Genomic DNA, 26,200 nt, shown 5'->3' with positions numbered 1-26,200 from the left:
ATCTTTACTTCCTGTAAGCTCCATGTCTTCCTCTTGACCTACTGCCACCTTCACACTTGAGATGCGAAAGGTTTTTTCCCACATCATTTTGTCGGGTGTCTCTAACTACTGAGGGATCATTTTCTTCTTTTCTGTTTACGTTCTCACTCACCTCAGCTTGTTTATTTCCTCTATAGTTGTGGTTGTTTATCATTCTATCCTCACTGGCTCTATCAGTTTGAAATCTCTGATTAACCCCATTCGAATAGCCTGCTTCACCCCCATCAGGGAGACTTCCTGGGTGCTGAAATTACATGTGAACCCATGACTTTTTAAGAAGTCGGTTCCCAGTATTATTTGAGTCCCATGTCGAGAGGCCTCTGGGAGAATGAGTAGCTCAGGTACAACATCTAAACTGAAGCCAGACAACCACGTTTACCTTTAATTTTCTTGGCACATAAATAGTGGCATTTGCAATTCCACTTAGCTTAACAGGTCTCCTTAGCCTTGTAACACAATTAGATACTCTGGACCTTAATCTTGAATAGCGATCCAGTATCTAACAAAACATCACACTGTATTCCCCTTATTCTTCCTTGAATGAGTTTAGTGTGTTGTTCCTGAAATTCTCTTATTTTCCTAGATCTGCTTGGGGGATGGTGGCGAGTAAATTGCATTTTTGATTCAAAATGCTTATTTCTATAAAAATTCCTTTTATTTTGAAAACAGTACCTGGCAATGTGCCCAAACTTGTGGCAGTTATAACGTTGGGGTGTTTCCCTTCTGCTTGCCCCCTTGTTACCTATTCGTTCATTACTCGAGGTCTCCGTGGATAGTTCTGCTCTGGTTTCTTGCAGTTGTTTGAAAACAAAGTCAATTTTATCTATTATAGGTTGGTATCTCATGCCTGATTACAGTGCATATCTCCTCCATCTTGTTGCTACTCGTGGCTTCCGAATTCATGCTATCCACATTCACGATTAAAAAAATTTTTTTACAGAATATATATACACTTTCTTATTGCACCTTTGTTGCCTGATCTTTCTGAAAAACTTTCAATCCAAATAAATTGTAATATTTACTATTATTATGGATTTAATCTTGTCGGCTGTGCCATTGTAAACAGTTGATATTGCTGCGCCATTGTAAACTATGGCTATCTATTTATGCTGTATTATTTAATTCCTATTCTTGGTTCTATCTCTTACTCTACCTTCTGTGACTCTATATTCTTATACCTGAGAACACTAGAATTTATTAAAGGATGCGCCACTAGGCCTCCTTGTGGTATAAGAAATAGTAGTACTTCCAGTAGGTCTTTAGTTAATACAGTGGCTCTCTATGCATTCCTTATCTTATCTATCATTTAGTCCCCCCCCCCTCAGCTCACAGGATCGAGTTTATTTCGAAACAGTACATTGCATATTAAAGATCAGGCAGCACTCATTGAATATAAATAACAAGCATATTTATTAAATACTAAGACTGAATATACAATACAATACATTCAATAGGGAAACTGCTTCTTATATCTTTAACTTAAGCTACACTCTATATGACAAACTTCTACAGCATACTTCATAATTCAGCATAATTCATGTATACTAATGCCAGGAGTATTAGGAACAGGAAGGAAGAATTTTTGGCCTTGGTTGGCTCTTCCTGGCCACATTTTATTGGCATTAGTGAAACATGGCTGACAGAAGATGATATAGTTAGTGGGATAGAATGTGTAGGGTATAGTGTGTTCAGGAGGAACAGAGAGAATAAAATGGGGGGGGGGAGGAGCCAAGGAGAATAGAAGTTGTATTGCAGGATAGCGAAAAGAGCTCATTTGAGGCTATTTGGTGTGAGATTGAGACTAATGGAACAAAATGTACAGTTGGGTGCTGCTACAGACCAGGTGATGGAATAGATGGTGGAGATAGTATGCATAGACAAATTGATGAAATGAGTGGAAGGAGGGTAATTATTATCGGGGTTTCAACTATGGTAACATTGATTGGAAGGAGGAGAGGACACGTGAGGAAGGAACTGGATTTTATTCAGTTACTAAGGGATAACTATCTGAGACAGCATGTAATGGAAAATACTAGTGGTTCGAGATGCTTGACCTAGTAATAGCATCTGAGAATTTGACTGTAATTAATATGACCATGTTGCCACCTATTGGTGAGAGTGGTCATAGGGTTTTGACCTGGGAGGTGGCTAAATGTTTGAAATTTTCGATTAAGACAGGGTACATGTGGAATTACTGTGCTGGCAAGTATGACAAGCTTAGGAGATTGGTTGGTTTAGTGCCATGGCATGTAAAACTGAAAGGGCTGGATGTTGATAGGGCATGAGAAATGGTCATGGAGCATTTACAGGAGGTTATGGCTGACTGTATACCTAGAGTCCGAATAGTAAATCAAGTAGGGGTTAAATGGATGAATAACACCATTAAACTTGAGTTGCAAAAAAAAAGAAACAACAGGGGAGGGAATTTAAGGAGAATGGTGACCTGCAGGCACATGAACAGTATAAAGCACAGGCCAGAAGGGAAACGAGTGTGGTAAAAAAAGCAAAAGCAGTTTATGAAAGGAAATTAGCCATGCAGGCTAAAGAGAATCCCAAACAGTTTTTTCAATATGTTGCAAGTAAAAGAAAAACTGTATACGGCAGAATGATTTTAAGGAATGCTAATGGTAGGGAGGTCACTGAATCAGTCGATATAGTGGAATTACTGAGTGAGCATTTTGCAAGAGTATATCATCCAGGTGGTGACATTGAAGGAATGAAGGAACCATTAGTTTATAGGGGAATTGTGGTGAATGAAGTGGAGGTGAATAGTCTATTACAGAACCTTAATGTGAATACATCTTTTGAATTGGATGGTATACAAGCACGGGTCTTACGTGAGGCTGCTAAAGAATTGTCAGTGCCCTTGACAATATTGTTTAATCTGAGTCTCGGGGTCTGGTTTAGTCCTGAAGGAGTGGAAAGATGGGAAAATAGTTCCACTGCATAAAGGAGGATCCAAGAGTACTGTTGCAAATTACCGACTGATCAGCATATCAGGAGTTGTTGTCATGGTCTTGGAGAAAGTAGTCAAGGGAAAAATACAGGAATGGATTGATGAAAATGAGATACTGTATAGGGGACAGCATGGTTTTGTGAAGGGTAGATCGTGCCTCAGTAACTTGCTCAGGTTTTATAACACAGTGACTGCTGAACTGGATAAGGGTAATGGGTTTACAGTGGTACTGCTGGACCTGGCTAAGGCCTTTCACAGGATACCACATGGAATTCTAATCCATAAACTGCAACATATGGGAATGGATATAGGGTTGGTGTGATGGAGAGATACCAGAGAGTAGTTTACTCAGGAGTAGAGTCCAAAAGATGGCCTGTGACTAGTGGTGTGCCACAGGGTTCTGTTCTTGGATCACTGCTGTTTAATTTGTTCATTAACGATATAGGGAAGGATTTGAGAGGAACGGTTCATTTTTTCGCTGATGATGCAAAGTTGGGTAGGGCAATAGTGAATGCAGATGTCAAAATTTTGCATGATGATTTGGGTAGATTAGAGTTCTGAGCTAAGGAGAATGGATGTCAATTTAATGTGACAAAATGTAAGGTTATGCATTTTGGGGTGAAAAGATTAGCAGCAGTATATCACATTGGTGGAACTGTACTCCAGGAGATTGATGAGGCAAGGGACTTTGGAGTGTTGGCGGATAGGGAGTTGAAGTTTAGGGGGCACATTGCAAAAGTAGCTAAATTAGCTCATCAAATCACTTGGATGCTGAAGAATACTTTGATGAGCAGAGATAAGCAAGTTATTGTTCCTCTGTATCGAGCCTTGATAAGATATCTTTACTACTGTGCCCAGATTTGGTCACCTAGGTTTCTTCTTGATGGGGAGGAGGTTGAGAGGATCCAGAGGCGAGTGACCAAGATGATAGCAGGTCTATGGAATGAACCTTACGAAAACAGGTTGAGGATTTGTGTTGAAGGGACATCCATGGAAGCTGGGCAAGAGTGTGGTTAGTAAGGGTGTTGGAGCTGGGTTTTTTACTTTTAGAGTGGTGAATGAGTGGAATAAGCTGCCAGAGTCTGTTGTGGGTGCTATGACGGTGAATGAGTTCAAGGCAAAGTATGATAGATACTGTGAATGTCGAATAGTTGTGATGGACATGATGTGTAGGGCCTCTCTCGATGAGTCTAAGGACTCCTTGGAGTCGCCCGTAATAATAATACTTCCACAATTATGTAACATATCTTCAAAATTACTGCAATATAATTTATGACTCCTAATTTAAGCAAACTAATTTAGAACAGAATCACTATAGTAATTTTCTGTAATTATGCAGCATAAAGCCTTAAAATTCCTTACAATTAAACATTATGCTCAATCACTTCTTAGGAATTTGCTATGCTCTGATCCATACACTTAATAATTGCATTAATTATTTTCAGGCTATAACTATCTTATCACATTAAACTTAGCAGTCCATTAAGGTAGTTCCCTTACATCACATACAAAATTAATATACAATAACTGACTGACATGAATTCTTTTTGCCTTTAGTCCACTTCTTCTCTATTCATCTTGGAGTCCTTAGTTTCCTTTTCCATTTCGTGTTTTGAGTTCTTTTCTTAGAGATTTACGGAGCACCGGCATTTCATTCAGAATGATTGGCGGGTCTGGAATGCGATTTCCCAGTGTTTTGAAGCTTCGGGCAAAGGGCGTACAGAGCACATGCAGATTTGTCTGATCGGCAACGCATCGGGTCCGGCTCGGCTGCTCCCTCTGTAGTTAATCGCTTCCGGTAATGTTATTTTTGATCTGGACAATTTGCTGTGGATCGACCTCCACCTCGTTACCTGCTTTCGACTTCTCTGTTCTAGCCAAAACCGTCAACCCCTCCTGGTTGAAGATCTCCATGCCTTATATTCAGTCTTTTCTGAAACCTTAAGGTACGGGGATTTCAATCCTTAAGGATTGAAATCCCCGTACTTTTTGGGAACCCCAGATATTTCCTCGTGACTCTCTTGATCTAAAATTTCCGCCGACTTCTCGTTTCTCTCCTTTTGTATGTCTTTAATCCATTTTACTGGACTGCAGAATTTGTTTGATTCTTGCCGCCACTTTCTCCACTGACCATGAAGGTCGTCTAAGACTGAATTTGTAAACAAACTGTTGTTGTTTTAACCAAACAACAACAGGGACCCATCCGTGAAATGGAGAAATTGTTGTTTATGTGGATGGAAGATTTAATACAGAAAAATTCACCCATGAGCCTTTGCACAGTGCAAGCAAAGGCTAGAAGTCCGTTTCAGAGTTTAAAATCACATGCTGGAGATGATTACGCAGAAGATTTTCAGGCTAGTACTGGATGGTTTAAGCATTTTAAATAAAGATTTGCTTTGCATAATGTACGTGTCACAGGAGAAGCAGAAAGTGCAGATGAAGATGAAGTCCAAAAATTCGTTGATAGTTTTGACTCTTTAATGAAAGAAGAAGGTTATCTACCGGAACAAATATTTAACGTAGATGAAATCGGCTTGCAAAGGAAAACGCATGCCTAACCGTACGTACATACACCAAGAAGCAAAAAGGATGTCAAGATTCAAAGCTTTTAAGGATCTGTTGACTTTGTTGCTTGGTGGGAATGCCGCGGGTTTTAAGTTGAAGCCTTCTCTCATTTATCGTTCAGAAAACCCTCGTGCCTTTAAGCACATCAACAAGCACATACTGCCCGTTTAATACCATTCAAACCCTAAAGCTTGGATGACTCAAGCACTGTTCGACGACTGGTTCATGAACTGCTTTATTCCCCAGGCTCATGAATATTGTGTGGAGAGAGGTATCCCTTTGAAGATTTTATTGATTATGGATAATGCCCCTGGTCACCCTCCTCATCTGGATGACCTTCAACATGATGTTAGAGTGGTTTTTATGCCACCTAACACAACCGCCCTCATTCAACCCATGGATCAGGGTGCTATTTCAGCATTCAAGGCTCACTACCTCAGAATGACATTCGCACAAGCCATCGAAGCGATAGATTCTGATGCTGATTTATCTTTGCGAGACTTTTGGAAGCAGTACAACATTCTTCAGTGTTTCAAGAATATTTCGACCGCATGGGAATGTGTAACAAAGAATTGTATGTCGGGAATTTGGAAAAAGTATCTAAAATGTTATGCGAATACATTTGAAGGATTTGGAAAAGGAGAGGAACTGGAAGTGATTACAGAAAAAATAGTTAAACTTGCAAAAAATCTTAAATTAGAATGTGACATAGAAGATATAGAGGAGTTGCTAGATTGTGAAATAAAAGAACTTTCGGATGAAGAGTTGATTGAAATGGAAGCACAGAGAGTGTCAGAAGAAAAAGCGAGAGAAGAAGAAGAGGAGCCAGAAAAGAAATTCACTGCAAAGAGTTTATCATATTCTTTTTCGCAACTGAAAGCTCTCGCCAGTTTCGAAGCAATGGATCCTAATGTCGATTGATTCACACAAGTTGAACGTATCATTCAAGATGCTGTGCATTGTTATCGTGAGATATATGAAGAAAAAAAGAAACAAACTGTTCAAACAAAGCTCAGCATGTTCCTCATCAAGAGAACATCTCCTACTTCAACCCAAGAACATGACCCTGATGATCCACAACCCAGCACAAGCAAAGATTAAAAATTCACATCATCATGCATATCAAGGATTTAGGCCTAGCATGGCCTGTTCTGGCCTTAGAAGTCATCGTTTAAGAGGAGATCCTGGTTTTCTTTTTCCTAATGGCTTGTACTTTAAGGCTTGTTTTGGTAATCTTTCTGTTTTCATTCTTTGAATGTGTTCCATCCATTTATGTTTATATTTTAATTTTTTCTATTACTGGTTCTTGGTTTAATTCTTTCACAATTTCTTCATTTCTTTTGTGATCAAATAGGGTATACTTTGCAGTTTTAAAATTGATTTTGTAAATTTCATTTGTTTTTACATTAATTTTAGATTGTATTTTTGTGTTTACAGTATGTTCAATATACATTATTATAAATTTAAAAGGTTATAAAAATAAATTATAAACATGATAAAAAGATTAGAAAGGTTAAAGAATACTGTTAATAAATATATGGCCTACATACGACCTGTCAGCCAGAACGGAAGTCGGTCGTAAGTTGACGACCAAGTGTATTTACAAATTACGTTCTTCATAAATTTTTTCATTCAAGAAAGAATTTCATCCAAATTCTCTTAATGATGTGTGTGTGAGAATGTGAAAGTTTTATTTTTTCCACCAAATACGACATCATTGTTACAACCATGGACATGGGCATCATTGCAACTTTTCATAGCCTATTTTCTTAAAAAGGCATTCTCAGAGGCAGTAAAAACAACAATGAGAGAAAATGCGATTATGATCCAAGAATTTCGGAAAAATTTTAACTTTAAGCACGCAATTGAAAACATTCATGACTCGTAGGAGCTAGAAGACAAGTGTCTTCTAGCTGCATGAGAGCTGTTTGGAAAAACCTTTTGCCAGAATGCACTAATGACTTTGGTGGTTATCAAAATCCTGTGAACAATGTAGTTGAAGAAATCTATGCAATTGGTGAAGACCTTGGTTTTGAGAGTGTTGATGCAGAAGATGTTAAAGAATTATTGGATTCCAATTCAAAAAGATTTCAGTGACAATGGTCTTCTTGAAATTGAACAACAACGCGCATATGAGGACAATGAACAAATAGAATGTGAAGATGAGGTTCCAAAGGAGAGAACAATCAAATAACTGGATGGAATATTTCGCTTAAGCAGCAAGTAATGGATATGGATCCAGATGTTAAATCGAAGAATGCTTGTTTGCCAAAGTCTAGAGAGTCATTTTGCTTATTATCGTAGAATTTATGCTGATAAGAAAAAAGTAAAACTCTTCAAAACGACTCTTGATAACTTTTTTTTTTTTTTGATAAAAAAATTGCAGTAACTAATGTAGGTGCAAGCATTTATTAAACATTTACTTTGCATTCATTTTTTTATCTTTCCTAAAAGAGTACCATATGAAATGAATTATTAATACAGTAATCGATCATGGACGAATTGTAATTTTTACCATTGGTTATTAGATTTGATTAACGTGGTTTTGATATATGTGGTAACATCGAGGGATTAATTAATCTCGTCAATCAAGGGATACCTGCATCCAGACTGCCCCGAATATACTTCACATACAAGGGAAAGTCAGTAAATTGCAAACAAAAACAGAACAAATTAATTAGAAGTTAATGATTTTTCAGTATGCATCACTAGATAGCAGCACAATGTAGGATGATGACAGTACATGTAGAAGATGTGCATATTCATATGGTGGCTGTCCTCATCAGTCTAAAATAGTGACCATATGTGAGGAGTCACGCTGTGAAACAGCGTGCCATTGTGTGTGTGTTTCTTCTGGGCAGAAGGACATTCATAAAGAGATGTATCCTGTTTATGGTCAGAAGTGTTTGCCATTAGCAGCACTTCACAACCAGATCCATAAATTTTAGCAGGGACTCTTCACACTTCATGATTAAGACCATTCTTGTCATTCTGTTGAGATTGAAACTACTGTGAGATGGGTGAAACAATGTGCTGAAAATGTGAATGCCAATGTTGTACTGTGAAATATTACTGAAGCTTCAGGATACAATTTGCCAAAAAATGGCCAGGCTTACTAGTAAGAGGAATTGCTCCTGCATGTGAGATCTCATACATCTATAGGAACCCTGGAGAGAATTCAATAATTTCAGTGGAACTCGTTGCAGCTCAAAACTTTTCACAAGCAACTTTCATCTCTTGGGATGAAACAGCACCTTGGTGAACATATTGTAGATAATCAGGAGGTTGAAGATGAGGTTCAGAGTTGGCTGAAGTAACAGATGAAAGAATTCGGGATTATATATATATATTATTTTATTTTTTATTGATCCCATACATGAGAGGTCAAGAGGCCTATAAGCACATCAGTGCTGTGTGTGTGGGGTGCATATGACGACTGAGACCGAAGGTTTTTTTTTTTAAAGAGCTGCAAGTTGTGATTGTTTGGGAATACTTCAAGAGGAAGGTTGTTTTGGAAGGCAGAGGTGGACAGAATAAAAAAGGAAGCGAAGAAGCAGGTTCGGTGCATTTTCAGTTGCACAGTAAAGGAATGCTGGACAGCTGCTGCTCTTGTATTAACAGGTGCAACTTGAAAGTGAAGAAATGATATCTTTTAGTTCACTGTAACAATGACCATGAAAGTACCTGTAGAATAGACACAGTACTAAAACACTGCATCTATGTGATAGAGGTTGAAGTGAATCTGTAAGAGAGGGATCATCATTGAGCCTAATTGCTTGCCTCTGAACAGCATGAAGGAATTTAGGGGAAGTTTTAGTTTCACCTTCCCAAACATGGGAGCAGTATTCTAGGCATGCGAAGATTGGTAAATGGTTAGGAGTTGGTTGGGTGTAAAATATCCTTTTGAACAAAAGAGAAAACCTAGTTTCTTGGATGCTGAGGAGGCTATTGATGTGATCTGTTTATTACAAGAGAGACTGGAGGTAAAAGTTAGTTCAAGCAGAGAGAGAGAGAGAGAGAGATCTGATCTTGTTTGGTGATTTGTGTGTTACTGAGGTTAAGGGCAGGTGAAATGATATCTCTTTTACAAGAGAAAAGACATGACTATGTTTTGCTGTCATTGAACATGAAAAGGTTGTCCTTGCCCCATTGAAGGATAGTATGAAGATCAATATTTACGGCACTGGTTGTAGTGATCTTGTAGTTTGGGATGTCAGAGTACTGCATAGTTTGTTTAATGATGAGTGGAGAACACTATCATCAGCAAAGCTGTGGATAGGATTAGTGGTGATTGCAAGTAAATTGTTTATGAAAAAGAGAGAGTAGGTGATAGGACAGAGCCTCAAGGCACTCTGGGATTGATGAAGCTTGAAGAGAGGGCACCATCTACCATGACGCGCAGGAAACAACCAGAGAGAAAGCTAGCTACCCTGTTACAGAGGGTGGTAGGGAGACCAAAGGATGGTAATTTGTTAAGCAGGCCACTATTCTACACAGGGTCGAAGGCTTTGGAGATGTCAAGGGTGAGAGCACCAGTTTCTCTGAAATTTCCATGGCACATGTCCAGTGGTGGATGATGTAGGCTACGAGGTCAGCTGTGGATCTTGAATGGTGGTCATTGATTAATTGGTAGGGCCTCTAAATAGTGCAGGGAGTTGGCTATGTAGAACTTTCTTCATTATTTTGGAGAGGATTGAGGTGATGACAATTGGTTAGTAGTTTGATGGTTTTCTATCACCCTTTTATAGGAATAGGATGGATGTGATATTGCTTCCATGCATTGGGATAAGTACCAGATATGCATAGTACATTGTAGAGATGATTGAGGATTGGTGTTAATTCTGGAGCAAAATGTTTGACACCAATAGGAGAGATGCCATCAGGATCAGAAGACATTTAGTATACAAGTTTTTTTATTAGTTACCTGATTTCTTTTTGTCGAAAAACTAAAGGAGGCATACAGAGGGGATTTCCCTTGCTCATCAATGCAGGACTTTGAGGAAAAGAATGGTGTGAGGAGGTCAGTTTTTCTTTGGGTAAAGTAACAGCAGTGCCATCAGGATGCAAGAGAGGGTGGAAGTGAGGAGAGAGCAGAAGTTGTGCCCTTTGGCTTTAGTGAGGGATTAGAAGGCACAGCTTCCATTTGGACAGAAGGCAAATTTTTTGCTATTGGCCTTTACAAAATCATATTTCTATCTGCTGATGACTGATTTGCATATATTGTGTGCTTTGGTGTAGGCAGAGCATGGCACTGGTGTTCTTGAAACTGACCCACTTATGGTATGTTGTATTTTTATATTTTTATTTATTTTATTTGACTGCTTTGGTACAGTTTGGTTGAACCAGGGCTTGGAAAGTCGATGAGGATTATGCCTTGAATTGGGATGAAGGTCTTCATGAGGTGAGAATAATTTCTGTAACTTGTTCACAGCAGGTGTTAGAGGGTCAGATGAGTGAAAACAATAGTCAGACCAAGGAAAGGAGATATATAGAAATTCTTGAGGTCATCCCGGTTGGCTCCTTTATAGTGCCAGATGATGCAAAGATACAAGAGAGGAGACTTCTATATACGATCTAAGTTGCGGAGAGGAAAGGTGATCTGTACGGTGTATCTGGAAGGAGAACTGATCAATAAGAGATCCAGAATATTCGGAGAGTGAAGTGGGTTATCAGGAATTTCAGTAGCTATGAGGTGGTCTGAAAAGTTCTCTGCCTAATAATGAAAAAACAAATTTATAATTTCAAAATTATTTTTATTTTTCAACATATTCTCCTTTAAGACTAAAACGTTTATTCCAGCTATGCTCCAGCACCATTAACTGTCCCTGTACTGATTCTCAGTAAGATCTGCAGCCCACACACACACACACTGCAATCACCTCTTGCTTCGAAGAAAAACGCTGACTAGCGAGGAAGAGTTTTTGTTTTGGGAAGAGATAGAAGTCAGAGGGAGCCAAATCTGGGGAATAGGGTGGATGTTCCAACAATTCATAGTGCAGACCCCTTAATTTTCCCATTGCCAAAACACCTTTGTGGGCAGGTGTATTGGCTGATGAAAGATGATTTTTTCTTCTGAAAACTGTGTCTTTTCTCACGAATTTTTTCGTCTAGTCTAGTTAAAAAATCGGAATAATATTCCCAAGTTATTGTTTTACCCTTTTCAAGATAATTAATAAACAAAATTCCTTTAGCATCCCAAAACACTGATGATGCCATGACCTTTCCTGCTGATGGACCCAACCTTGTCTTCTTTGGTGCTGAACAGCCAGCTTCTGTCCACTGTTGTGATGGTGTTTGGATTCTGGTGTGTAATGGTGAATCCAAGTCCCATCCATAGTAATAAATCAATGCACAAAATCAGTTTTATTCTTGATAAAATGCTCCAAGCACACTGTTCAGAAATTTTCACGCGAGTGCGTTTTAGATCTGCTGTGAGCAAGCACGGCACCCATCTTGCGCAAAGCATTTTCATTTTTTTTATTATTATTATTATTACCATGGGCTACTCCAGGAGTCCTTAGACTCATCGAGGGAGGCCCTAAACATCATGTTCACGCAGCTGTTCAACATTCTCACAGTATCTATCATACCTTGCCTTGAACTCGCTCACTGTCATAGCACCCACAACAGACTCTGGCAGCTTATTCCACTCATTTACCACTCTAAAAGTAAAGAACCCAGCTCTAACACCCCTGCTAACCACGCTCTTGCCCAGCTTCCATGGGTGTCCCCTAGTTCTCCCACCACCAGTCCTGATCTCAAAAATATCATCTGAATTAATCCTATAGAATCCTTTTAGCAATTTGAATGTCTCAATCATGTCTCCCCCTTTTCTGCCTATCAACTAGTTTCTGCAACCCACAAATCTTCAACCTGTTCTCATATGGTTCATTCCATAGACCTGCTATCATCTTAGTCACTCGCCTCTGGATCCTCTCAACCTCCTCCCCATCAAGAAGGAACCGAGGTGACCAAATCTGGGCACAGTAGTCAAGATGAGGTCTTATCAGGGCTCGGTACAGAGGTACAATAACTTGTTTTTCTCTGCTTGTCAAGGTATTTTTCAACAACCAAGTGAGTTGATGAGCTGATTTAGCTACTTTCGCAATGTGCCCCCTAAACTTCATCTCCCTATCCACCAACACTCCCAAGTCCCTGGCCTCATCAATCTCTTGGAGTACAGTTCCACCAATGTGGTATACTGCTGCTGATCTTTTCACTCCGAAATGCATAACCTTACATTTTGTCACATTAAATTGACATCCATTCTCCTTAGTCCAGAACTCCAATCTATCTAAGTCATCTTGCAAGACTTTGACATCTTCTGCATTCACTATCGCCCTACCCAACTTTGCATCATCAGCGAACAAATGAACTGTCCCACTTAGACCCTTCCCTATATCGTTAATGAACAGATTAAACAGCAGTGGTCCAAGAACAGAACCCTGTGGCACACCACTAGTCACAGGCCGTTTTTTGGACTCTGCCCCTGTATAAACTACTCTTTGATATCTCTCCATCAACCACCCAGCTATCCATCTCACCAACCCTATATCCATTCCCATATGTTGTAGTTTACGGATTAGAATTCCATGTGGTATCCTGTCAAATGCCTTTGCCAGGTCCAGCAGTATCACTGTAAACCCATTTCCCTTATCCAGTTCAGCCGTCACCTTGTTATAAAACTTGAGCAAGTTACTGAGGCATGATCTACCCTTCACAAAGCCATGCTGTCCTCTGTACAGTATCTCATTTTCATCAATCCATTCCTGTATTTTTCCCTTGACTACTTTCTCCAAGACCTTGAATTTGCAATTCTATATGCAAAATATATCCTACACATTCCTTTGAAATGCCTATAGTCTCAGCAATTTCATTTACTTTGACTCGCCGGCCACCCAGTACTGTATTGTGCACTTGATCAATGATTTCTGGTGTTGTTACTTTTTTGGATGTCCTTCACATGGATCATCTTCAAGGCTGGTACGGACACATTTAAACTCAGCAGCCCATTTCTTAATTGTCAAAAACGAAGGAGAAGAGTGCACAAAACTTTTATGAACTTCGAATGAATTTCTTTTGGTGTTAAACCTTCTTTTACAAAGAATTTTATAACCAGACGATACTCACTTTTATCCATTTCAAGGGATACACACAACACTTTTGCTTCAGACAGCTGTGTAAAACAAACTACTTGGTAGAATGACTTGCAATTTCACATGGATGCTTATGACAGATGTATCAACTTAGAAAAAAAATCTTGCCGATAGTGTTGCCATGTATGGTTGATGCCGAGAAACCTTTTCAGACCACCCCCTCGTAGATGTTTGATTTGTGTTAGGTCATTAGTTTTGGCAAAGACTTCTGATTCTTGTCACCCATGAAGATGACCTCACTATTTGGATAGCTGGATTGTAGATGGCCGAGTTTCATGGAGAGGAATGTGAAGAGATCATTTTGGTTATCAGTGTTTGGAGACCGGTAAATGCAAGAAATCAGTGTTACTAAATCGGGCAAGGAAGCTGTGAACTAGAGAATGTCAAAAGCAGGGGATTCAATATTAGGTATTCTCTGGCAGGCTATGTTGGATTTCACAAAAGCACAGGTGCCATTGTGGTGAAAAGAATAGTGAGTTTTTAGTGAAAAGATTCTGGCTTGCTTTGTGTTGTGTCTGTTTGTGATGACATTTTTGATGCGATTGGTTTATGAGGGGGGTTCATTTTTTTCACAGTGATTGGTTGTAGGAATTTATTCATGATTAGCTTTCATAAATTTATTCACGATGACCCGGAAATATAGTGGGGATGTGAGAGAGACTCTCCGACTTAACTTCCATACAGAAAATGTAGAGATATAAGTGTTTTTTCTGAGGTTCATATTTCACTTGTTTTATTTTTTTAAACCATTTTTAACTTAATGACTTTCCTCTATCAAGTTAAACAACTGTGTCCCATGTATATTACCACCTTGTGATATATTACACTGGTCAATCTCCTTCTCTACTGAATACCTGTATACATTACTTTCTGATACCTGTCATTCAGCCACTCTCCTATCTATGTCACATTCCTATTTTGGAATATCCATTCCTTGGAGTTTTTATAACAGTTGAAATTACATGCTGGTGATTTCAACTCGCATAGTATGCTATGGGGATACAATAACGATGTCAACCCAAGTCTAGAATTGACAGATGTTAGTAAATAGCTTCCACCTCCTCTATGACAGCAAGCAACCTGGAACATCACCACTGATATGGAAGAAATCCTTCTTCCATATCAGTGGTGAGATAAGAAGAAATCCTTCTTACCTCAGCCTATCAAGTACTGCCTCCTTTTCCCCACAGCTAGACAGACCCTGCCTAATTAGTGTAGGACTTATAATTGCCAGAATAAACAGGCTTTCCAATACCCCGATGGAATCTCAGGAAAGCAAACTGGTCAGAGTTTACTGAATTCATTGAAAACACCATTAACAGTTGATAACTATGTTAGATTCACTAAACTTCTCATAGCATATGGCAAGAAACACATTTTTAGAGAATTCAGAAAAATCCACACATCATGCTGGTCAATTGAAAGTAGTATTCTTTTGGCAGAGTATGAACAACAGAACCATCCAGATACTGATTCTGCCCTCTTAAGGTCCTTTGATCATGGTAGAAGAGCTTGCTGACCTAAAGAAATGAACAACCTCAACTTTAGATCAAGTTGCAAGGTTTGGTCACTGCTCCATCAACTGCACCAACACTCCGAACAGGACTAAAGAAAAAGTAAACCTTAACAGTATTTATTGCAAATATCTTAGTGCAAAAAGCTAAACCCAAAATTCTCACAGTCACCAAAAAAGAGATCCATCATCTTTAAAATTCTTATCATGTCCTACATCTACAGCAAACTCTAACTACTAACTGCAGATTAAATTGATGCAGCACTCAAACTGACTAAAGCAGGTAAACTGCAGTTGATGGCATCCTTCCAGACTTTCTTACTCACTTTGGCTCAAGAGCAAAATCCTGGCTATCTAATTTCTTCTCCACAATAATATATGATGAATAGTTCCCCAAACTTTGTCATGAATCAAAGATAATAGCTCTGCCAAAACCTCTGCCAGAATTCAATTTACCTTGACATCTCTGGAACTCACTAAATGGAGAAGACTCTGGAATGAGCTACAAAACTGCCTGATCACAGATCCAACCATCAAATTGCTAGGATTCAGTCTACCTCAATACCTCTGGAGCTGACTAAACAGATTTAGGACTGGACAAGGCTGCTGTGCCCACTTACTACATCTATGGGGAATTTCACAGTCCCTCTTTTGCATGTGTGGTGCTATGCAGACTATGCATGATATCAATGATGACTGCCCCATACACTCCTTTCCTGGAGGCCTCAGGAATTTGCATTTATTCCCAGACAGTGTCATTGACTGGTTAACCGAACTGTCAGTCTGTATATAGTTTATTATTATTATTTTCCTGAACCCCCATGGAGTCACAAGACTCATCGTTGGAGGTCAACACTAGTGAACACAATGTCTGTCATACCACTCTTTAAAATCATCCACAGTCTGCACATTTATCACCTGCTCAGACAATGCATTCCATGCTCCCACCACTTTCCATTAAAAAACTTACTTCTTGCCCTTTTACTCACCACCTTCTTTTGCAACTTTCAGGGATGGCCACTTGTCCTTGCTAGTTTTTCTCGTTCTACCATATGAAAAATCTCCTCAGTGTTAATACATTAATAACCCTTCAACAGCTTAAATGTCTCAATCATATCCCCCCCCCCCCTTTTGCCTTCTATCCACCAAACTCTGCAGTCTGCATGCCCTCAGTCTACCCTCATAATCAGCGTTGTAAAGTCCTAATATAATTTTTGTTATCAATCTCTGCACCCTCTCCAAGGTTACTTCATCCCCTTCAAATTCTGGTGACCAGATCTGAGCACAGAAATCCTGATGTGGGCTGATCGAATCTTTATGCAATGGAACCAGCACATTTTTTTTCTTTCATGGTCAATATTCTCCTCAGCATTGCCACAATTCTCTGAGATGCCTTCACAACCTTTGCAGTATGTCTTTGGAACTCCAAATCTCTATCCACAGTCACCTCAAGATCCCTTGCTTCCTCTACTTTTTCCAGTATAATTCCACCAAGTGAGTATGAAGCATCCCTTCTGTGGATCCAAAATTTTAAAACCTTACATTTAGTTTCATTAAACTGACATCCTTATGCCTTTGCCCACCCTTTCAGCTTATTCAAATCCTCTTGAAGAGCCAACAGAGCACTATTACTAATAACCCTCCCAAGCTTCACATCATCGGCAAGCAACTGAACATCTCTCTATAGTTCTGACAATATCATTGACATAAAGATTGAACAGCCATGGTCCCAGGACTGAAACCCATGAAACTCCACTTTTAACCTTCCTATTTGCTCTCCCATATATATAACTCTCTGATATCTATCAGAGCACCAATCCAATCCACTAACCTGGTATCCAAATCCATGGGATGCAACTTAAAAATTAACTTGTCATGTGGTACCCTATCAAATGTCTTGGAAAAACAAACAAACAAAAAAAATGACAGTATATGCCTTACCTTCATCCACTTCTCATTTTACTCTATTGTAAAAGGTTACCAGATTACTAAAACAAGAGTGCCCTTCAAAAAAGAAATACAAAGAGGCCTATAGTTTGATACCTCCATTCTACCACCACCTTTATGCAGTGGTACTATCTCATCACTCCCTAGAAACCATTGCAGGACTTTCATTAGGCGGCTAAGTTAATAGCGCATTCTCTTAAAACACTTGGTGAAATTCCATCTAGTCCCTCTGTCTTATTGACATTTAGTGAACTCTTATTCAGAATACATCCCTCTTGTATTTCCCTATATAATAAATTGGATTGCTGGTTTTCCCTTTGGTTGTTCACTGTCTGTTTGAAGTGTATTCTCTCTCTCTCTCCCCCCCTCCCTGCCCTTCAGATTTTCCTATTAATGCTGTTGTTCCTAATGGATCTCCTATTTCACCCACTCTCTTCCTCATATATCAGGTGTGACAGTTAAATTCTTGCATTGTATATGTTAATAGCAGAGAAAGCAACGAGAAAAAACAAAAACATATCTACTTGCTTTGTTGACTTTCAGAAGGCATTTGACAGTATCGACCAGAAAGTAACATTGGCAGTGCTAGAATCCAATGGAATTGATAGGAAACTAATAGTTATATTAAAAGATGTTTATAAAAATGCAGTTGCAGCAGTTAGAATAGGCGACAATTTGGGGAAAAGACATTTAAAACAAGCAGAGGTACTAGACAGGGGGACCCAATATCACCAAGCATTTTCATCACATATTTAGAAAGAGCAATGGATAAACTGAAGGAAGATGCAAAAGGAATATCAGTGCAAGGGATGAGAATTAACATTCTGAAATTTGCAGATGACATTGTCATTATTGAAGAAGATGAAAGAGAACTACAAAAAACATTGAAACTGTTAAATGAGGAAGGGAAGAGATTTGGACTTGGTATGAACTTGGAAAAAATAAAGACAATAGTATTTTGTGAGAAGAACATGAAACAAAAGATAAAAATGGATGGAATTGATATAGAAAATATAGAACAATTCACATATTTGGGAAGTAAAATGACATGATTTGGACTGTAAAAAAAGAAATAAAGATCATGATTGCAAAGGAAAGAACAAATCTGAAGGCCATGGATAACATCTGGAAAAGTAAAGTGATCAGCCTGCAAACAAAACTAAGAGTACTGGAAACATGCATCTTTAGCAGTGTACTGTATGGATCTGAAACATGGGCAATAAATAAAGAATCAAGAAAAAGAATTTTGGCATTTGAAAAAAAACTTGTTACAGGAAGATTTTAAGAATAGAATGGGTACAAAAAGTCACAAATGAAGAGCTCTATTGGAAGATACAACCAAAGGAGAATCTAATGCAGAAGATTATAAAATGGAAGCTGCAATTATTTGGACACATCTGCAGAATGAGTGAGGACCGGAAGATAAAGACATTCATGTTTGATATTATGGATGGTGTAAACAGAAGAGGTAGATCATGAGAATGGATAGATGATATAAAAGACTGGTGTAATGGGTGTACAGAAACTGCAACACTTTGCAGTGGACAAAGAAAGGTGGAAAAAGATAGTGAAGGAAGCATTGGACACTAATGGGCAGTGAGCCCATGGTTCGTGATGATGATGATGAACGTATATGTAAAAACTATATTTGCTTACCTGTGGACTAGTGGTTACTGGCAGCTTCAGAGTGATCCCCCCCCCCTTATGCAGCAACACATTCAGACGATGATGTCATAGTTCAAAACATTTCTGGAACTAATCTTCTAGAATGCTTTTTTTCTATCACCACATGATGTCAGAACATCTGCACCCTTTCAAGGCATTCTTCAGTTTTAGGAATAGACAAAATTTTCAATGGTCAATGTTTGGTGATACAGAGAATGATCCACTTTTGTGATTTGATTTTTAGCCAGAAACAAATGGATAGCTATTGCATCATGTGCAGTGGTATTGTCACAATGTATGATCCAGTTAATGAGTTAAGGTTTCACTGGCTTACTATATCCATGTTTTTGTTTCTATTTGTTTAAAAAAAAACAAATAGAAAAATTGGTATTCACAGAGAGATTTCCAAATTAACAACTGTCATTATTCAATTAAATTAAATTAAACAAGATGTTGAATATCATGATGAGATGTCAGACATGTGGCTCATTGTTGGAATGTGTTATATAACTTCTCTCATAGCCTGATCCATAGATGATTTTAGATGAGACCTTGGTTTTTATTACATGGACATTCTGCTTGCGTCTTTAAATCTAATCACATAATTGTTGAATTCTGTGTGTGACAGTTTTGTGAGTTGCCAATTTAATTGACATTTTTCTTTGGTGGTGTGAAATGCCATTTCTGATTTATGTGCCCATTTTTTCCTGCACATCCTTGATATGTTTTTTTTTTTTTTTGATGGAATTATCCAGATTGACCATTTCTGTCCAATGTAACAAATGCTGCAAGTACAGAAGATTTTGTACACTCTGGTCATTTAAGAGATGGATGAGGTTGTTTTGGTGAGCTTTGCATCATGGATATTTTTTGGATTGGTGTAAAGACAGTTGTATTATTCCATATTTCAGAGCATATACAACAAGATGACTGCAGAGGTACTGTTTCTTCACCTTATATTAAAAATGTTAGTTAAAATAAAAAAAAAAGTAAACCAATATAATTTAAAAGTTGCCTTTAGGCCACTGCAGAAAAGAATCATGATCTGTTGTTATACAAAGTAAAAGATATATGTCCTTATATGTTGACATTGCCCTCATCTCAGTTGAAAAACAAAAGGAAAAAAGATGCCTAGTATATAAATATTTTTTTCAGACTGATACATATTTTTATTTGTTATTGAATGAGTATGTTTTTATATTTCTTTGTCTAACAGCAATTGAAGATGATTATGCAGGTCCAAAGCTAGAAGATGGTAATGTTACTTTGCAATTTATGAAAGAACTTATGCAAACATTTAAAGAAGGCAAAAAACTGCATCGAAGGTTTGCATACAAAGTATGTATGTTTATTTTCAGTGAATAAATATATAAATCACACACACACACACACACTCACTCTCTCTCAAAGAAATTCACTGTAACAAACTATTTCTGTGATCCTGCATTCTGTAGTACAAGTAAACTGTATTTAACCTATATCTATAAAGATTATAGATTACTATCATCATCTAGGGTTTCATCTCACCAAGTGTTTCTGAAACTTGATTTCTAGATTTCTTCATACAAAAATATCAATTCTAAAAAACTCAAATTATGGCCTTTCAAAGTGAAATTAGAAATATTTATATATTGGAAATACAGTTCTTAAGCAAATAATTAATTTACTATGTTTGTAATAGTTGACTTCTGAAGAAGAAAAATTACAATAATAACAAAATTCAAATTATAGCAGGGCACTTAGAATAATTAATCAAGTTTTTAACTCATCAAAAGTAAAGCGGCATGCAAGGTATACCTAAGCAAAATTATTGCTTAGGTATAGAAGAATCTGCCTTGATTATGGAAACCAAATGAATAATCAGTTGATATGAAATTTATAAGAACTGCAGATGTACATTACTGGATAGGATGAAAATTAAAAATTTAATGAATAAACAAAATATGAGTTTGAGACTCAGCAATATAGACACAACTAGTTGCAGAATGAACATTACAAGGTTACTTTGACAGATTCTTCAATATCTTTCCAGAATGACCAACCAAGAATGGCTTGAGACCATAACAAGCCGCTTAACTTACTACTGCCTATTGCCACATGTTGCACAAATGAAAATTTCCTTTGTAATTTCTTATGGTCGTGGAGATTTTTCTGTTCCCTAGGTGACTTTGTAGGCAATGCCCACAAAGTGTTCCTGCTGAGATTTTTACAGGATAGTTCACCATTGCTTCCCCCCCCTCCCACCATTTATCCAGGCTCAGGACCGGCATATGGCTGGGATGTATTCTTGACTATAATCAAAGTGTGTTCACAGGACTGGTTTACCTGTTCTAGGGAATGAAACATCTGAGTTTTCAGTTGAAAAAACCCTCTACCACCATATGAGAGTAATTTCTTATAACTTCCAATTAAAAAAGACAGTGACCGTGCGGTTATCCTAGTAGCTATGCACTTCGCAACCATTTGCCTGGGGATGGAGTGTCCTAGGTTCGATTTCCTGTCGACGATGCGAGGAGCTTAAGGATCTTTCTCGACCATAGCCAAGTTAGTTGGTCTTGGGTGTGGACAGCAGGATTCCTCCCCCCTAGTTTATCTGGGGGGGGGGGTCACCCTGCAAGCAGGCAAATCAGCCTCCACATAGCCTTTAAAGGAATGCAGAGAACCAACCAGAGCTTCTAACCTAATGTCCAATCCTCACCTTTTCTTGGTGCACCTTGTTAGGTATAACTGAATGAATGAGGATGGGCTGGCAATTTGGGATTTAGTCGACCAAATTGTATTCTTATTGACTTAAACCACAAGTAAAATGATGGTACAACATGACAGAATATCATGCCAGGCTGGGGCATCACCTGGTTAAACAAGGCCCCCGTTGTTTTAGCAGGGAACCGGGGTGATCAGCAATTAGTTAACTAGCGGAACAAATCCTGAAACACATCCCAACTCAACATCGCTAGAGTTCAAGATTGGCTCTATCAACATAAGAAACCTGAATGGCAAAGAAATGGAACTAGCAGAAGAATTGGATAAGTACGAGATCGACATAATAGGGGTATGGGTGACTGAAACAAAAAAGACAAAAATTGGTGAGATCTTTCTAAGTAATAAATAATAAATACAAAATGTTCTATTCAGGCAATAACAATCAGAGAAGAGAAGGAATAGCTATAGTATTCAACACTAAATATCACTCTAATCTTCTTCATTGGTGAGCAATATCAAGTAGAGTGATGTGGGCAAATATCAGAATGGGGAACTGGACATTGAGACTTATTTCTGCCTATGGTCCCACAGAAGGTTCTACTAAGGTAGAAGTGGAGCAATTTTTGAGGCTGTAGAGAAAGCAACAGTTGGTCCTCGTTGGGGATCTAAATAGAGTAGGTAATGATTGTCAGACATACAAAAATATTTTGGAATATTTGGAGAAAAGAGCAAAGCTAATAATAATGGCAAGTACCTGTTGGATTTCTGCTCAAGACATGGACTGGTTATTACTAACGCAATGTTCCAACATAAAAATGTGTACAAATTAACATGGAGAGAAGGGGCAAGGAATAAAAAAAAGTCTCATTGACTGTGTTATCGTTGATAGTGATGTTTTCTCCCTGGTGCAAGACACCAGAGTGTACAAAGGATTTGAAATTGGAAGTGATCATTATTTAGTCTTGAGCAGGATAAAATTGAATTTCATATTTAAAAGAATGACATGTAAGAAGGTTTTAAAGCGAATAAAAGTTGAGCAGCTCTTAGATGTGAACTGTAGACTAAAATACATAAACATTATTCAAGAAACAAATGAAAGAGTTTCAGAACAACAACCAAACCTTGCAGATTCATTGGCAAGCCCTGAAGAAAACATTGATTGATGCAGCCAGAGAGGCATGTGTTCAGGATGTCCGCAAGGATAGAAACATCAGAACTCCATGGTGGACACAGAAAGTTAAAGAGGCAATGAAGGAAAAGAAGAAAGCATATCAAAAGTTCCTGGCAAATAAGTCAGTTTGTGCTCTTAGGGAATACAGAGACAAATGTAAGAAAACTGAACACTGTGTAAAACTAGCTAAACAAAAGTCACGGGAGGACTTTGGCACGAACATAGAAAATAAACTTAAATATAAAGAGCTAATAAGCTTCATTTCGGCGATATGAACATTATTTAAATTAAGGTGATATTAAATCCCACATTGTTTTAAAACCGAATAAGAAAGTCAAAGATTGGAATCAGAGAGAGTTTCTTGCCGAATATAGTAAACTATAAAGTATCGGCAACCACTAGCGTGAGCTAATGCAAGTGACCCTAGTACGTAGTACAATACTGGACAACTCGTAGCAAAGGTGGTGAAGTTCTGATCGCTATTCTTAGGTATTTCCCGTAATGTAAAAACACATTTCCTAGGAAATGTATGCTGTTATTGCATTATGGTGGAAGGTCACTAACCAGACCGGTTTCAGCCTTTTTTGAGGGTTCATCAGTGAGTAGCTAGACCAATTAATACCAAAGTGTATAGCGAAAAGAACTTATATACTCTGCTATGTGAGTTTCCAAACAGGTGCAACCATTAAGTTACTTAAATATAAAGAGCTAATAAGCTTCGTTTTGGTGATATAAACATTATTTAAATTAATATTTATTTAATGGTTGCACCTGTTTGGAAACTCGTATAGCAGAGTATATAAGTTCTTTTCGCTATACACTTTGGTATTAATTGGTCTAGCTACTCACTGATGAAGCCTCAAAAAAGGCTGAAACCGGTCTGGGTAGTGACCTTCCACCATAATGTAATAACAGCATACATTTCCTAGGAAATGTGTTTTTACATTATCGGAAATACCTAAGAATAGCAATCAGAACTTCACCACCTTTGCTACGAGTTGTCCGGTATTGTACCACGTACTAGGGTCACTTGCATTAGCTCATGCTAGTGGTCGCCGATACTTTATAGTTTACTATATTTGGCAAGAAACTCTCTGATTCCAATCTTTGAGTTTCTTATTCAGTTTTAAAACAATGTGGGATTTAATATCCCCTTAATTTAAATAATGTTTATATCGCCGAAATGAAGCTTATTAGCTCTTTATATTTAAGTAACTTAATGGTTGCACCTGTTTGGAAACTCGTATAGCAGAGGATATAAGTTCTTTTTGCTATACACTTTGGTATTAATTGGTCTAGCTACTCACTGATGAAGCCTCAAAAAAGACTGAAACCTTCAGGTCTGAGTAGTGACCTTTCACCATAATGTAATAACAGCATACATTTCCTAGGAAATGTGTTTTTACATTATGGGAAATACCTAAGAATAGCGATCAGAACTTCACCACCTTTGCTACGAGTTGTTCAGTACTGTACCACGTACTAGGGGTCACTTGCATTAGCTCACGCTAGTGGACGCTGATACTTTATAGTTTACTATATTCGGCAAGAAACTCTCTGATTCCAATCTTTGAGTTTCTTATTCGGTTTTAAAACAATGTGGAATTTAATATCCCCTTAATTTAAATAATAGAAAATAAATATCTTAAGGGGTGCTTAAGGGTCAAAGCTGTATAACTGAGAGGAGACCTCCACATAGCCTTTAAAGGAATGCGGAGAACCAACCAGGGCTTCTGACCTAATGTCCAATCCTCACCTTCTCGTGGTGCACCCTGTTGGGTATCTACTTTGATACTGAACGAACGAGGATGGGCTGGCAATTTGGGATTTAGCTGACCAAATTGTATTCTTATTGGTTAAACCAAAATAAAAAATGATGGTACAACATGACAAAATTTCATGCCGGCTGGGGCGTCGCCCGGTTAAACAAGGCCCCCGTTGTTTTCGCCAGGGAACCAGGGCGAACAGCGAAAAGTCAGCTACTGGAACAAATCTGAAAACAAACCCCAACTCAACATCACCAGAGTTAAAGATCGGTACTATCAACGTAAGAAGCCTGAATGGCAAAGAAATGGAGCTAGCTGAGGAATTAGATAAGTACCAGATCGACATAATAGGGGTGACTGAAACAAAAAAGACCAAAACTGGTGAGATCTTTCTGAGCAATAAATACAAAATGTTATATTCAGGCAATAACAATCAAGTAAAAGAAGGAGTAGCCATAGTATTCAACACAAAATACGAGGCTAATCTTCTTGAATGGCAGTCAGTCTCAAGTAGAGTAATGTGGGCAAATATGAGAATGGGGAACTGGACAATGAGACTTATTTGTGCCTATGGTCCCACAGAAGGTTCTACTAAGGTAGAAGTGGAATTTTTTGAGGCTTTAGAAAAAGCAACTGACACAATGAAAAAGGAAAAGTTGGTCCTTGTTGGGGATCTAAATAGTAGAGTAGGAAATGATTGTGAGACATACAAAAATATTTTGGGAAAATTTGGAGAAAAGAGCAAAGCTAATAATAATGGCAAATATCTGTTGGATTTCTGTTCAGGACATGGACTGGTTATTACTAACACCATGTTCCAACATAAAAATGTGCACAAATTCACATGGAGAGAGGAGGCTAGGAATAAGAAAAGTCTCATTGACTATGTTATTGTTGATAGTGATGTTTTCTCCTTGGTGCAGGACACCAGAGTGTACAGAGGATTTGAAATTGGAAGTGATCACTATTTAGTCTTGAGCAGGATAAAATTGAATTTCATATTGAAAAGAATAACATGTAAGAAAGTTTTAAAGCGAATAAAAGTTGAGCAGCTCTCAGATGTAAACTGTAGACTAAAATACAGAAATATTATTGAAAAGAAAATGAAAGAGTTTGAGAACAGGAATCAAACCTTGGAGATTAAGTGGCAAACTCTGAAGGAAACATTGATTGATTCTGCCAGAGAGGCATGTGGTGAGGTTGTGTGCAAAGATAAAAAAATCAGAACTCCCTAGTGGACACAGGAAATTAAAGAGGCAGTGAAGGAAAAGAAGAAAGCATATCAAAAGTTCCTGACAAATAAGTCAGCTTTTACTCTTACAGAATACAGAGACAAATGTAAGAAAGCTAAACAGTGTGTAAAACTAGCTAAACCAAACTCATGGGAGGACTTTGGCAAGAATATAGAAAATAAATATCAAGAAGGTGGCAAAATATTCTGGAGGTTGTTGAAGAAGCTTAGGAATGGAGGAAAGAGTGCTGTGAAAGGAATTAGAGATGATAAAGGTGAAATGAAAACAGGAGAAAAAGATATCCTTGAAGTATGGAGTAATTACTTTGAAAAACTGCTAAATGAAACAAACAGTGATGACAGCACAGTGATAAAAAACACTGACCAGGCATGCAGTCAGGAATACATATCCATACTTGAAGTAGAAAAAGCCATCAAAGGCTTGAAATGTGGAAAGGCAGCAGGAGTAGATGATATTCGACCAGAAA

The 26,200-nt window shown here is 38.1% G+C and overlaps 1 protein-coding gene across 1 annotated transcript in view; it reads left to right on the top strand.

The window, feature by feature from the left end:
• PpD3 (protein phosphatase D3) overlaps nucleotides 1-26,200 on the top strand; it is a 258,573-nt gene that overhangs the window by 80,722 nt on the left and 151,651 nt on the right. Inside the window, exon 5 of the mRNA XM_090392850.1 lies at nucleotides 20,058-20,179. Within this exon, the coding sequence (XP_090248976.1) occupies nucleotides 20,058-20,179 (122 nt within the window). The remainder of the gene's footprint in view (nucleotides 1-20,057; nucleotides 20,180-26,200) is intronic.

The sequence above is a fragment of the Typopeltis vanoorti genome, chromosome 1 (genome assembly GCF_054136105.1).
Source record: "Typopeltis vanoorti isolate ZY-2024b chromosome 1, IOZ_Tvanoo_1.0, whole genome shotgun sequence".
Lineage (NCBI taxonomy): Eukaryota > Metazoa > Arthropoda > Arachnida > Uropygi > Thelyphonidae > Typopeltis > Typopeltis vanoorti.
The sequence above is the reverse complement of the archived record's forward strand: the minus strand, read 5'-3'. Positions and strand labels throughout refer to the sequence as shown.